The 16099-nt window shown below is 44.7% G+C and overlaps 1 protein-coding gene across 12 annotated transcripts in view; it reads left to right on the top strand.

Annotated features, from left to right (window-relative positions):
• Nucleotides 1-16099, top strand: part of TNS1 (tensin 1) — a 673270-nt gene that overhangs the window by 321577 nt on the left and 335594 nt on the right. The window contains exon 1 of one of the 12 annotated variants that reach the window (XM_073634399.1): nucleotides 7177-7858. The exons of 9 other annotated variants lie outside the window; for them this stretch is intronic. Coding sequence is in view for 1 of the 3 variants with exons in the window: in XM_073634397.1 (XP_073490498.1) it covers nucleotides 7527-7679 (153 nt within the window). In the remaining 2 variants the exon portion in view is untranslated. Of the gene's footprint in view, nucleotides 1-7176; nucleotides 7859-10574; nucleotides 10669-16099 lie in introns of those variants that run through there. 2 more of the 12 variants (XM_073634397.1, XM_073634400.1) reach the window with 2 other exon arrangements.

Here is a 16099-nt window from a genome sequence, read left to right as displayed (position 1 = left end):
GGACAGCGCACCGGTCAGGTCTGGTGCACAAAACTCTTTTAAAAGGCTTTGGAATTTGTTTTCAAAATGTATTTATTTTCTTTTGCGTAAAGGTGAAAGTTATGAACCTGAAGAGACCCTGTCACCTACTGAAAACATTTTTGAAAAGCCCCATACCTGTAAGGAAGAGATTGAATACCTACCTCCCCTCCTGGCTGTGCATACCTACCTCTCCACCTGACTGTGCTTACCTACCTCTCCTCCTGACTGTGCATACCTACCTCTCCACCTGACTGTGCATACCTACCTCTCCACCTGACTGTGCATACCTACCTCTCCACCTGACTGTGCATACCTACCTCTCCACCTGACTGTGCATACCTACCTCTCCACCTGACTGTGCATACCTACCTCTCCACCTGACTGTGCATACCTACCTCTCCACCTGACTGTGCATACCTACCTCTCCTCCTGGCCGTGCATACCTACCTCTCCTCCTTACCGTGCATACCTACCTCTCCTCCTGGCTGTGCATACCTACCTCTCCTCCTGGCTGTGCATACCTGCCTCTCCACCTGACTGTGCATACCTACCTCTCCTCCTGACTGTGCATACCTACCTCTCCACCTGACTGTGCATACCTACCTCTCCTCCTGGCCGTGCATACCTACCTCTCCTCCTGACTGTGCATACCTACCTCTCCTCTTGGCTGTGCATACCTACCTCTCCTCTTGGCTGTGCATACCTACCTCCCCTCCTGGCTGTGCATACCTACCTCTCCTCCTGGCCGTGCATACCTACCTCTCCTCCTGGCTGTGCCTACCTACCTCTCCTCCTGGATGTGCATACCTACCTCTCCTCCTGGCCGTGCATACCTACCTCTCCTCCTGGCCGTGCATACCTACCTCTCCTCCTGGATGTGCATACCTACCTCTCCTCCTGGCCGTGCATACCTACCTCTCCTCCTGGCCGTGCCTACCTACCTCTCCTCCTGGATGTGCATACTGACCTCTCCTCCTGGCTGTGCCTACCGACCGACCAAGATCTAGTCTCCCAAAGACTGCCATGAAAAACCCCAGGGAGTATCAACCTTCTAGCCCCTTTGAAGCTCTCAGGGCCCATTCACACCAGCCTGACATGATGATGCTGCCACCGTGTTAAATGCATGCGTGTTGTGTTGCATGTTAATAGGCGCTGCATTGCAAAACACAACAGATTTAAAAAAATGTCCTTGCATTGCAGTTGGCAGTGCGCTGCAATGCAAGGTTGGCGCACACCCATCCGCAAGGTGCATCGTGGCAGGACATTGCACCAAAGCATGTAATATTACAATAACTGCAATATGTTGGTGTGAAGGGGGCCCTACTGGTTCTTTTGCTGACCTCATCATCATGAAGCTAGCCAGCTGAGCCATGGCTTTAAACCCCTTCTTGGGCCACTCCTTTGTTGCCTTGGTGGTATGTTTTGGGTCATTGTCATGCTGGATCCATGACCCATCTTCAGTGTTCTGGCTGAGGGAAGAAGATTCTCATCCAAGATTTTACAATACACGGCCCCGTCCATTGGCCCCTCAAGTCAGCCTGTACCTTTAGCAGAGAAACAGCCCCGAAGCATCATGTTTCCACCTCCATGCTTGACTGTAGGGATGGTGTTCTTGGGGTCATAGTCAGCATTTTTCTTCCTCCAAACACGGCAAGTCGAGTTAATGCCAAAGAGCTCAGTTTTGGTCTTCTCTGACCACAGAACTTTCTCCTAATCATTTAGATGTTCATTGGAATGACAGTACATGTGCCTTCTTGAGGAGGGGGACCTTACAGGCGCTGCAGGATTCCAATCCATGGAGACGTATTGTGTTACCAATGGTTTTTTTTGGTGACTGTGGTTCCCAACTACCGTGAGATCATTCACAAGCTCCTCCCGTGTAGTTCTGGGCTGATCCCTCACTTTTCTCATGATCATCCTCACCACATAAGATGAAAGCTTGCATGGAGCTCCCGATGGAGGGGCGATTGATGGTTATTTTGTATTTCTTCCGTTTGCAAATAATCGCTCCAACAGTTGTCTCCTTCTCACCAAGATTCTTGCTGATGGTCTTGTAGCCCATTCCAGCCTTGTGCAGGTCTACAATCGTGTCCCTGAGGTCCTTTGACACCTCTTTGGTCTTGCCCATAGTGGTGAGGATTGAATGGAAGAAAGAGATTCTTTGGACAGGGGTCCTTTATAGACATAACGAGTTGTCGTGAGGAGCACCTTCTGAGGCCGGGTTCACACTGGTCCGACAAACGCTCCGACATTGGGAGCTCATGTTGCATGACGTGTGAAATTCAATGTTTCCCTATGGGAGCCGTCCTAACTGGTCCGACACAAGTCGTTCCGACTTTAGAAATGCTTCCTGTACTACTTTGGTCCGACTTTGATCCTACTTCAGCCCATTGACTATCATTGAAGTCGGATCAAAGTCGGATCGCCGTCTCATATGATTCGACTTCAGCATGCGACTTGTGCTCAAATGATCTTGAGGGGGAACTCTGCGCCAAATGTTTAAATAAAAAACCGGCATGGGTTCCCCCTCCAAGAGCATACCAGGCCCTTGGGTCTGGTATGGAACTTAAGGGGAACCCCCTACCCCGAAAAAACAGCGTGGGGGTCCCCCCCCAATCCATACCAGACCCTTATCCGAGCACGCAGCCCGGCCGGTCAGGAATGGGGGTGGGGACGAGCGAGCGCCCCCCCCCCCTCCTGAACCATACCAGGCCGCATGCCCTCAACATGGGGGGGAGTGTGCTTTGGGGCAGGGGGCTCCCCGCGGGCCCCCCCACCCCAAAGCACCTTGTCCCCATGTTGATGAGGACAGGGGCCTCTTCCAGACAACCCTGACCGTTGGTTGTCGGGGTCTGCGGGCTGGGGGCTTATCGGAAACCCATAATAAAGAAAATCTGTACACGATACAGAAATAAAAGGAAGATCGCAGGACGGTGATGCATCCACTGTGTGTGGGCCCATCCCTAGTGGAAGTCCTGTGTAGTCTTGTCTTGCACACCGGTTGGCTCCTTACCTGGCTCGGTAGATGATGAAGACGGAATAATTGGCACCGGTATGTGGAAAGAAACATTCCAGGCTCGGGAGGCAGAGGAACGCACCATTCCTGGCTGCCGACCATCTCTCTCTCCAGGTGAAATGCCGGCCTGTACTCTCTGCAGAGGAACGCTGGAGATATGGAATGTTGGTGAGATCGCAGCATTCGCTATTAAAGGTCCACGAAAACCGCACTTCCCTCCATGGGAAACGTCTTCTATAGTATTCACAAGAATGTATGTGAAAGTATCAATGTCAGCCCAGAAAATGATACATTTGACATTTACATTCCTCGCTGTCAGCCCATTGTTCTGCAAAAGGAGCTATTTAACCCTTTGGCTGCCAGAGCCGCTTTTGCGGTTTTTTTTTTGCACACATGTTTAAAAAAATAATTTTAGGCCTGAAGATTACATAAACCCCCCAAAATGGTATATATTTTCTGAAAGCAGACCCCCTAGAGCAGGGGTCTCCAAACCGTGGCCCGGGGGGCCAGATGCGACCCTTTCCTTGCCTTTATCCTGCCCTTGGGACACTATTCCTCCGAATGACACCAATGATGGGGCACTATTAATCCCACTGACACCAACAATGAGGCACTATTTCTCCCATTGGCGCCAATGATGGGGCACTATTAATCCCACTGACACCAATGATGGGGCACTATTTCTACCACCAATGGGGCACTATTTCTCCCATTGACGCCAATGATGAGGCACTATTAATCCCACTGACACCAACGATGGGGCACTCTTTCTACCATTGACCCCAACAATGGGGCACTATTTCTCCCATTGAACCCAACAATGGGGCACTATTTCTCCCATTGAACCCAACAATGGGGCACTATTTCTCCCACTGACCCCAACAATGGGGCACTATTTCTCCCACTGACACCAACAATGAGGCACTATTTCTCCAAATGACGCCAATGATGGGACACTATTAATCCCACTGACACCAATGATGAGGCACTATTTCTACCACCAATGGGGCACTATTTCTCCCATCGACCCCAATGTTGGGGCACTATTTCTCCCATTGACCCCAATGATGGGGCACTATTTCTCCCATTGACACCAACAATGGGGCACTATTTCTCCCATTGACACCAACAATGGAGCACTATTACTCCCATTGACGCCAACAATGGGGCACTATTTCTCCCATTGACGCCAATGATGGGGCACTATTTCTCCCATTGATGCCAACAATGGGGCACTATTTCTCCCATTGACGCCAACAATGGGGCACTATTTCTCCCATTGACGCCAACAATGGGGCACTATTTCTCCCATTGACGCCAACAATGGGGCACTATTTCTCCCATTGAGAACAACAATGGGGCACTATTTCTCCCATTGACAACAACAATGGGGCACTATTTCTCCCATTGACAACAACAATGGGGCACTATTTCTCCCATTGACAACAACAATGGGGCACTATTTCTCCCATTGACAACAACAATGGGGCACTATTTCTCCCATTGACAACAACAATGGGGCACTATTTCTCCCATTGACGCCAATGATGGGGCACTATTTCTCCCCCTAATACCAAAGGTGCATTGTTTACTCCCACTGATGCCAGGATAATTTCTACTCCCAATGGCCACAGTCCAACCCCCCCTAATGTCTGGGGGACAGTACACTGGCACTTTGTTTAGAAAGTTTGGAGATCCCTGCCCCAGAGAATAAAATGGTGGCAGTTCCAACTTTTTATGTTACACGATATTAACTCAAAGATCTAGGAAATGTGAAATTTCGGTAGAAAATACACTAAAATTAATTTTAGGGCACACAAACGCAATAAAATACAATTTTTTGGGGTAAAATATAAAAGATATAAAAGATCAGGTTACACCGAGTAAATAGATACCCAACATGTCAAACCTTAAATTTGCATGCGTCTGTGAAATGGCAGCAAACTTCAGTGCCCTTTATTTTTCATAGGCGACGCTTTTAAAAGCCCCCCCTAAAGGTCATCAGTTTAACGTTACGGGGGAGGTCTGGTGCCAGAATTATTGTTCTCATTCCTGTGTGTACAGCAATAAGTCACATGTTATCACAATCGGCATAGGCGCCCCGATGCGTGCTTTTTACGTGATCATTTTTTTGTGACAGGTTCTCTTTAATGAGACATCCAGGGACTAAAAAACCCTGGAAGTCTCTTCTGTTCTCCACTGAATGGAATGCAATGCACATATATATATATAAAATGTTTGGGGGTTCTAAGTATTTTTCTAGCAAAAAAAAAAAAATGGATTTTAACTTGCAAGCAAAAAATGTTCTCTAAATACTTCTCCTTTAAAACTGAACTCCAGGCAAATAAAAAAAAAAAGACACAAATGAATGCAGCTCTATAATCATTATTTTAAATACAAGCAGTGTCGGTACCTGACATCAGCCTTTTGTCGCTGTCCCTCTACAGCAGTGCTGCAGTGTGAGAGGAAGAAGCAGCACAAGTCATCAATCAGTTCACATGTTAACAAAAAGCATGTTGATGGGAGGAGAGAGCAGAGTGACAGAAATTAACTCACCACTGTGCTGTTTGTCCAGTCACAGGCTAGGGGCGGGGCCAGGGCAACTTGCACAGAGTGAGCGCAGTACATCTGCTGGACCCTCCGATCATCTGGAGACACAGTGCCATAGACGTTTATGGGGGGTGTAATGTGCAGGTATTGTCAGGACAGTGAAGACTTCCACCGCTGGGTGTAACCAAAAAGCAGAAGGTAAGTGTAAATCTTGGGGGGCGGGGGGGAGGGTCAAAAAGAATATTTATTTTAAATATTTATATTTATATTTCTATGAAAGCGCTGCACAAACTTTTGGCACTATATAAATCCCGTATAGTAATAATAATAATAACAAAAATAATAAAGCATAAACCTATTAAAAAAAAACAAAAAAAGGAAAAAAGAAAAAAAAAACAAACTGTTGGCATTTATAGAAGTCTTATATGATAATAATAATACAAATAATAATTTTGTTTTAAAGTGCACTGCTCCTTTTTAAATTTTGGCATCACAAAGCATTAACCTATAAAAAAAAAAAAAAAAACATGCTGGTGTTTTCGTGCTTTAGTAGCAAAATTCAAAAAATATTTATTTTAAATTTATATTTATATTAATATGTATATTAAAATGTTGCGCAAACTGTTGGCACTATATAAATCCTGTATAATAATAATAAAAATAATAATAAAAAAAATAGTTTTGTTTTAAAGTGCGCTGATCCTTTTCAATGTTGGCTTCACGAAGCATAAACCTATTAACACCAGCATGTTTTTTTTTTTTGTTAATAGGTTTATGCTTCGTGAAGCCAAAATTGAAAAGGATCAGCGCACTTTAAAACAAAATTATTATTTTTATTATTATCATTATTATTATACAGGACTTCTATAACGCCAACAGTTTGCACAGCGTTTTAATATAAATATTAATTTAATATAAATAATAATATAAATATAAACATTTAAAATAAATATTTTATTGAATTTTGCTACTAAAGCATGAAAACACCAGCGTGTTGTTTTTTTTTTTTTTTTTTTTTTTAATAGGTTTATGCTTTGTAATGCCAAAATTTAAAAAGGATCAGTGCGCTTTATAGAAATATTAAATAAATATAAATATTTAAAATAAATATTCTTTTTGAATTTTGATACTAAAGCACGAGAACACCAGCGTGTTTTTTTTTTTTAATTTTTTTTTTTCGTGCTTTAGTAGCAAAATTCAAAAAGAATATTTATGTTTAATATTTATATTTAATATTTCTATTAAAGTGCTACGCAAACTGTTGGCTGTATAGAAGTCCTGTATAATCATAATAAAAATAATAATTGTTTTAAAGTGCTCTGATCCTTTTTAAATTTTGGCTTCACAAAGCATAAACCTATTAAAAAAAAAAATAAATAAATAAAATACGCTGGTATTTTCGTGCTTTCGTAGCCGCACGCTGCCGTCTTCGCAGGCATGGCGGGGGTTAAGGCACAGGAAACCATCTGCATGTACAGTTTGATTTTTAAACATGTGCAGAAGTGAAGAGCCCTCCTCTCCCTCCACCTCTCCCAGCTGTGCTCCCTCCCACCTGGCCAGATCCAGAACCTCAGCTCTCCCCCCCCCCCCTCCTCCCTCCTCCATTCGCCTATCCTGCTGTTGCTGCTGTTGCTGCTTCTCTCTCTCTCCAGCATGAGTGTTGTAATGTTTTTTCCCTACTCTTGGATTCCATGCCCTTTAAGGCTGCACAAATCAGTCAAACAGCCAGGAGTTGTTGTTGGGTGTGTATGTGTTTTGCTTGGAGTGCGCTGCGCATAAGAGGGAAAAAAAAAATTTTTTTTTAGAGGCGAATGGATAAGGAGTAATAAGATTCCCCCCCCTCCTTCTCCTCTTCTTCCAGTGTGTTTCAGGCTTGCAAGCTTTTCCATAGTCAGCCCCACGCGGCTCACACACAGGAATACGGCTCTCACTGGCTTGCATGACACCGCTGAAACCTTTTTGGAACTTTGGAAACTTTTTCTTTTTTTTTTTGGCTGTCAGCGGCAACTTTTTGGACACTTTGCTTCTTTTTCTTTTTTTTTTTGTTTTGTATTTGGCACTTGCTGCGTGCCCTCTTCACCCCTCCGCCAAGGTGAGATGGGAAAAGGAAGGAGGGGGAGAGATTAGATTGGCCTGTTTGTTTTTTCTTTTTATTTCTTTTCCGCCTGCTGTCCAGATAAGCGTTTTGGATTTTGCCAAAAGGGGGGGGGGGGGGGAACGGCGGCACCTGGCTGGACGGTGGCACAAGGATCTCCGTTGCAGAGGTGTAAGGTGAGCTGCAAGGGGTGGGGGGGGGCAAAGCGTGAGGCTTTTGTGGTTGTTGGCATTGGCCGTCTCTAATTATGTGGCTGTCGCATGTGAAGAACCGTGGGGTGCTTGGATGTCTGTGCCAGCCTTTGGTGGGCGAGGGCTGAGAATTGTAGTTCGGCAACAGCTGGATAGCTGCTGGTTGTGCTACGTTCACGACTGCGCTAAATTGCAGCTGTTGGGGGAACTACAGGTTCCAGCAAGCCCTACCTCTCTTTGAAGAGGCTATCCAACACAATGGGTTAAAGCTTAATCATGACGGCAATTTTATGTTAATTTTATGGCATTTTTGGGGGATTTTTTATTTATTTTATGTAAATTTTATGTAATTTTTTTTGCCATTTTATGATTTTTTTTGGAAATTTTATGTACATTTTTTGGAATTTTTGTGGATTTTTTTTTTGGAAATTTTATGTAAATTTCTTGGAAATTTTATGGATTTTTTTTGGAAATTTTATGTAAATTTTTTGGTATTTTTAGGAATTTTGGTTGGAAAATTTATGTAAACTTTTTGGAATTGTCATGGATTTTTTTGGAAATTTTATGAAAATTGTATGGAGTTCTTTGGAAATTTTATCGTAATTGCTCAATCTCTGTTTTACCAAAACACTAATCGTTTATGAATAAATATTATGCATGTTTTTGCCAAAATTGTATTCCTGTTGAAATCTTATTGGGTGATGGCAGCAACCATTTATTCTTCTGTATGACATGTTGCAGTATTTGGGAAACATTGATTTTTTGGGGGGTTGTAGGCGCCTACAAATTGCCACCACTGATGGCTCTTATTGTGAAGTTATTGATGAGCTTATTATAGTTTATGGTCTTCAAGAACAGCAGTTGGTAGTTGGAGCTTCTATAGATCCTGATGGATTTTACATCTTGGTATGTCCTCTCGAAAAAAGTCATGCTGGTGTTTGGGGTTCAGCATTAGTCGGAGAACACGGGGGGGGGGGGACACGCGTCTCATTTTGAGCTGGGTAGTCCTCAGCTGTCGGCATGTGTCATTGATCTGCCTGGAGGCACTTTGACATTGTTTTGAGATCCTAGAGAGGTTGTGACCAGCTGATTGTGTGACATGCCCGGCTGCGGTGGAATCCCTAATGTTAAACTGGGGGATATTTTTTTTTTCTTTTGATCCATATTCTAGGTATATTGTTGTTCTGGCTCTCAAAATGTCAGTGTGTTGTGAGTATCGGGGTGTCATAGATATGGACCCCAAGTGTTAATTCGTCATGGCTATGGATATCCGAGAATACGCGTGTTCTAATTGTGGATCCAAAGTGTGTGCCATAGGGGTGAACCCAGAGTCTCAATGTGCCATCGTTATGTCTAAGTGTTGGTGTCCCAGAGTTGCGAACCCCAAGTGTCGGTGTGCCATGTAAATGAACCCCAAGTGTCAGTGTGCCATGTAAATGAACCCCAAGTGTCGGTGTGCCATGTAAATGAACCCCAAGTGTCGGTGTGCCATGTAAATGAACCCCAAGTGTCGGTGTGCCATGTAAATGAACCCCAAGTGTCGGTGTGCCATGTAAATGAACCCCAAGTGTCGGTGTGCCATGTAAATGAACCCCAAGTGTCGGTGTGCCATGTAAATGAACCCCAAGTGTCGGTGTGCCATGTAAATGAACCCCAAGTGTCAGTGTGCCATGTAAATGAACCCCAAGTGTCGGTGTGCCATGTAAATGAACCCCAAGTGTCGGTGTGCCATGTAAATGAACCCCAAGTGTCGGTGTGCCATGTAAATGAACCCCAAGTGTCGGTGTGCCATGTAAATGAACCCCAAGTGTCGGTGTGCCATGTAAATGAACCCCAAGTGTCGGTGTGCCATGTAAATGAACCCCAAGTGTCGGTGTGCCATGTAAATGAACCCCAAGTGTCGGTGTGCCATGTAAATGAACCCCAAGTGTCGGTGTGCCATGTAAATGAACCCCAAGTGTCGGTGTGCCATGTAAATGAACCCCAAGTGTCGGTGTGCCATGTAAATGAACCCCAAGTGTCGGTGTGCCATGTAAATGAACCCCAAGTGTCAGTGTGCCATGGATATAAACCCCAAGTGTCAGTGTACCATGGATATGAACCCCAAGCGTCAGTGTGGCATAGTTGTGTACCTCAAGTGTTGGTGTGCCATAGCTGTGGACCCCGAGTGTCGGTGTGCCATAGCTGTGGACCCCGAGTGTCGGTGTGCCATAGCTGTGGACCCCGAGTGTTGGTGTGCCATAGCTGTGGACCCCGAGTGTTGGTGTGCCATAGCTGTGGACCCCGAGTGTCGGTGTGCCATAGCTGTGGACCCCGAGTGTTGGTGTATCATAGCTGTGGACCCTGAGTGTTGGTGTATCATAGCTGTGGACCCCGAGTGTTGGTGTATCATAGCTGTGGACCCCGAGTGTTGGTGTATCATAGCTGTGGACCCCGAGTGTTGGTGTATCATAGCTGTGGACCCCGAGTGTTGGTGTATCATAGCTGTGGACCCCGAGTGTTAGTGTGTCATAAATGTGAACCTTGAGTGTCAGGTGTCATAGTTGTGGACCCCAAACAGGGTGGATTTGATTTAAATCATAATTTTTAAAGAGCAACTGTCATCTCTGTCCCACAGCGGCTCCTCCTCTGACCCCCCGCTGTTGACTCACTGACAGTCCCATTCACTTTAATGGGACGGCTGGTGATGGGGCAGTGACACAACAAGGTGAGGGACGTGGCGGCAGCAGGTGAGTGGATGCCCGCTAACTGACGCTGCTGTGTGATGGATCTGAAATGACAGGTGCTCTTTAAATGTAAGGACTTATTCTTGCTGGTAGTTAGAATCTTTAATATTTGCAAACAAAATGAAGGTTTCCTATTTAGAATAATAAGCTGTCAGGTCAGTAAAACAGCGATATCAGAACCGAGTCAATCATACAGTTTGTAGTGTACATAGATTTGCAAAACAATGGGATAAAGGAATATTCCTGAACTTTGTTTTATCTCATGGTTACTGTGAAATTGTGTGAATGCATCAATGCAGTGCATGTTATCTCAGCTTGTAGAGCTTGGGTTCATTGAATGATTATACCAAAAATGTAAATATTACAGAATATACAGCGTCATGCTACATAACTAAACTCCATTTCATGCTGAATAATCTAAATATTATTGTATCTTAAATAGAAAACTATCTTTAGATAGATTTTTACTACAAAAACATTTTATTAAAATAAATTTGATAAAAATAAAAAAAATCTGATTTTTTTTTTTCTCTTTTGGTTTTGTTTTTTTGTAAAAGAAAATAATTGATTTTTATCCCGCGGAGCCTAAGTGTAAGCGCGTCATAGTTGACCAAGTACTCCGAGTACCCATGCTCCGTGGTTGTGGACCCCAAGTGTTTGGAAGCACAGAATGTTGGTACCATCTTTCCTCGGCAGTATAATGCATCTAACAAGTGGGAACCCATAAACAGATACCTTTCCTTAGATTATCATTAACAATTCTGTTAAAAACCGATAACCTTCATGTTCTCCTGTAAAGGAACCAGTTCAGAATTGGTACCTTTTTAATTATTGGTGTTGGGGTGGCTTATGTAAGTTGATATTTCATACAAATCTTTATTCTCATGGGAAGGGGTTGCCTCCCCATCCCACCTTTCCTGGACCTTTCCTGGAGGTGGACCATCCACCCGTACAACCCCTCGCGTTGCTGATCTTTCCACGTCGTCACACCCAATTGATCGTTATCTGGCCCAAACATGACGGCTTCTGTCAGATGGCATTTAACATCTCTCAGGCTGCTTTATGGAATACAGATGACGGGTTCTCGTGTCCCGGCATTATATAATGATCTGTTGCCCGACAGCAGAAGACGTTGTACAAGGATGAGAATCGGATGGACGTCTTCTGACTGCGGTAATATCAGGGACAGACAAATTCCAGATGTCGGGTGGCTGTGTTGCCTTTCACAATTTCAGCTGTTGACGAAACATTTATAACCGATCGGTAGAAAGAAGTACGTTCCTTTGGTTCTTAAAGTGGACCTGTCCTCAACATGTGCAGTAAATGGGTATGGGAGACATCGCAGTAACACCCTATGCTGCATAGCTCCCAACTGTCCCTGATTTCAAGGGACTGTCCCTGATTTGGAGCAATGTCCCTCTGTCCCTCTTTCCTCCTCATTTGTCCCTCATTTTGGTCTGATCTATATAGTTGTATATAAAATGTACTTTCTATCTTTCAAAAAGTGTTTCCCAGAGCTAAACCTTTCATCCAAATTATAAATTGCTGCATTTTTAAATTTTAAAAACCAATATAAAGGAATAGTAGTGGTAAAAAAAGTCCCTTGTGGATTTGATTAACTTTTTTTTTTTTTTATTCTCCTTTAAGGGGGTGTGGCGGGGGGGGGGCGTGTCCTATGCCTACATACGTTTGCTAGTAGGTGTCCCTCATTCCCATCTCAAAATGTTGGGAGGTATGTATGCTGGGTGACAAAGTGCCACCAATAATAAAAAATCTGCTTTTGAGAGACCTCGTGTCACCTAAAGCCTAGGCAAAGGTCACGTGGTTTCTGGCCTTGTGGTTGTTTCATGTCCTTTTAAAAGTGCTCTGGCCTTCAGATAATGAAAAGCTGAACTTGAAGGAAACCTGTAAATGCACAGATAGAATACAAAATAAGAATTGTATATGTCCAAAGGATTTGTATTTCTCTCCATACAGACCTGAGAGTTGCATAGCTCTGTCACACAGCTGTTTGGCAGGGGACCTGATTTCCTCTGCTGCATTTCAGTAACACTTACAAGTCTTGCCCCTCCCCACAGCCTGTGACTGGACAGTGAAAGGAGAAGCAGCACACAGATGAGCTCATCTCTCAGCTCTTCTCAGGGGGCATTACACTGAAAACCAAGGTGAAGGGGAAATACACTGACCATCAATGTAGGGGGCATTACACTGAAAACCAAGGTAAAGGGGAACTACACTGACCATCAATGTAGGGAGCATTAGACTGAAAACCAAGGTAAAGGGGAACTACACTGACCAACAATATAAGGGGGTACTACACTGACCATCAATGTAGGGGGCATGACAACCGAAAACCAAGGTAAAAGGGAACTACACTGACCATCAATGTAGGGGGCATTACATTGAAAACCAAGGTAAAGGGGAACTACACTGACCACCAGTGTAGGGGGGCACTACAGTTTTCATGGCCTGGTTTGCTTTTCCAACCTTTAGCAGCACACAGATGAGCTCATCTCTCAGCTCATCTCAGGGGGCATTAGACTGAATACCAAGGTAAAGGGGAACTACACTGTCCAACAATATAAGGGGGTACTACATTGAACATCAGTGTAGGGGGCATGACACTGAAAACCAAGGTAAAGGGGAACTACACTGAACCATCAATGTAGGGGGCATTACACTGAAAACCAAGGTAAAGGGGGACTACACTGGCCATCAATGTAGGGGGCATTACACTGAAAACCAAGGTAAAGGGGAACTACACTGAACCATCAATGTAGGGGGCATTACACTTAAAACCAAGGTAAAGGGGGACTACACTGACCATCAATGTAGGGGGCATTACACTGAAAACCAAGGTAAAGGGGGACTACACTGGCCATCAATGTAGGGGGCATTACACTGAAAACCAAGGTAAAGGGGGACTACACTGACCATCAATGTAGGGGGCATTACACTGAAAACCAAGGTAAAGGGGGACTACACTGGCCATCAATGTAGGGGGCATTACACTGAAAACCAAGGTAAAGGGGAACTACACTGAAAACCAAAGTAAAGGGGAACTACACTGTCCAACAATATAAGGGGGTACTACACTGAACCATCAATGTAGGGGGCATTACACTTAAAACCAAGGTAAAGGGGAACTACACTGACCATCAATGTAAAGGGGGCACCACACTAGCCTGCAGTTAGAGGGCACTACACTGACCATCATTGTAAGGAAGCACTACATTAACCACCAATGTAAGAGAGCACCAAACTGACCACCAATGTAAGGGGGCAACTTTACTAATCGCCAGTGTAAGGGGCCACTACACTGACTGACAATATAGGGGGCAATACACTGACCACCAATGTAAGGGTGCACTACATTGAACGCTAATGTAAGGGAGCACTACACTGACCACCAATGTAGGGGGGGCACTACACTGACCACCAATGTAGGGGGGGCACTACACTGACCACCAATGTAGGGGGGGCACTACACTGACCACCAATGTAGGGGGGGCACTACACTGACCACCAATGTAGGGGGGCACTACAGTTTTCATGGCCTGGGTTGCTTTTTCCAACCTTTACTATTTGTTTAGTTTCGTTATTACAACAGGAGTGAGTTGTGTTTGTATAGAACAGTCCTGAGTGTTAAATACCCCAAGTGCACCACGTCTTATTCTTTTTTTTCTTTTTTTTTTTATATCCACGAGTTTCTGTAATGGTAAAGTCCTGTGAACTTGAGATAAAACATTTATCAGCGGAGGCTTCCACCAGACTTGAAAGTTGTTACAAAGGTTACGACTGAGAATGTCTGCATTAGAATGTAAGCTCCTGTGGGGTCTAGTAGCGCTGATGTTAAGGGGCGAGAAAGGCCGAGGGTTCTCTCTGAAGCTCGGGGGCGTTTTGTCGGCACAAAATCTAATTTTAGTGAGGAATAAAAAAAAATATAACGCCCAGCGCTGCATCTGCTGAGACGTGGGTAACCGTCCAGAACCGGACCGATGTGTCCATGAATAATTCTTATGGTATAGATGGTTATTGATAAGATCAGGAGGCCTGAATGCTTGTCATTCCTGGAAATCTAAGTCGTGTTTTTTTTTCCTCCTTTGAGCCACTTCTCAAACTCATTTGCTTAACTATAGCTTTGTACCCTCCGCCAGGAATGCAGACCTGTCTATCTCCTGATCTGTAGCAGCCAGAAGTGGAGGTTGTGTGTGTACATGTCAGACGCTTGTTTGGCGTGTGCCCAGGTATGTGTTTTCGTGTCACACTTGATGTTTTATGTGCATCCCGGGACACTAAAAACGTGGCTGGCGGTCCCGGCATGTTTTGCTCTCTTGTTTTTTTTTTGCAAATGTCAAAAACATTACAAAAAACATTTCCGAAACATCTGGGAATTGTGCTAGGCGAAATTAAAAAAAAAAAGAGCCTGGATCGAAAGGGGAGGGTATCTGGGCTCCTTGGAAAGTCAACGCTAATGACTGCAGGAAATCGCTGTTATTGTTGCTCGGGTTGGGGTCTTTGGGAAATAATTTAGGCATGTTACTGTTTTGTGTTCGGCCAAAATGAAAGCGGGATTAGATAAATTGCTCAATCGTGATGCATTTTGTTTTGGAAAATTACTTGTCGGCATCTGTTTTGCTAGAGCCCGAATGTAGAAATGTCCCACGCCTGAAAGTGCGGTACGCCTAAGCAACCAATCGTTTCCAACCCTCAATTGGCCTGTAGGTAGCTTCTAAATACATTCCAGGTTCATCAAAATGCAAAACAACAAAAAAAGGGCACCCAGTCCATTTTCTTACCTCTTTCAGAAGGAAGTGTGCACCTGTGACCTACAGGAGAAGTAGGACTTAAAGAGCTTTGGCCCTACATCTCCTTTAAATTTGACGCAGCATGTGAACAGCCTTCTCCAGCTGTACTTTAGGCTGGGTTCACATATGAACTGCGTGCGGCTCACAGCAGGGGCTCCGGTGAGTCCTGGTTCACCGTTTCAGGTCCGATTTCAGCCCGAATTTTGGGCTGAATTCGGACCTGAAACGGACCAATAGACGCACAGGGCTCCTGTGCAAATTCGCACCGGAGCCGCATCGGAGATATGTGAACCGGCTCCATAGAGAGCCAGTGAAAGTCTCCTGCTATTGTGAATTGCACGCGGGGAATCCGCATCCAATTCACAATGGTGTGAACCCAACCCTAAACTTTAGGCTGGGTCCACACCATTGCGGATTGGATGCGGGAACCCGCATCCAATTCGCAATAGCAGGAGATTTTGACCGTCTCTCTATGGAGCTGTTTTGCATATCTACCGCAACAAGTCCGGTGCGTTTTGCACCTGTGCATCATTTGGTTTTGGGCTAAAATCAGACCTGAAACGATGGACCAGGACACACTGGACCCCTGCTGTGAGCCGGATGCGGCGATGGTGTGAACCCAGCCTCAGGTGGAGGGCTGGTGGTAAAACCGCAGCTCATCTGCCTGTCTTTACCGCCACCCATGTGAAGGA

This window comes from Aquarana catesbeiana, linkage group LG06 (assembly GCF_042186555.1).
Source record: "Aquarana catesbeiana isolate 2022-GZ linkage group LG06, ASM4218655v1, whole genome shotgun sequence".
Taxonomy (NCBI): Eukaryota; Metazoa; Chordata; class Amphibia; order Anura; family Ranidae; genus Aquarana; species Aquarana catesbeiana.
The sequence above is the reverse complement of the archived record's forward strand: the minus strand, read 5'-3'. Positions and strand labels throughout refer to the sequence as shown.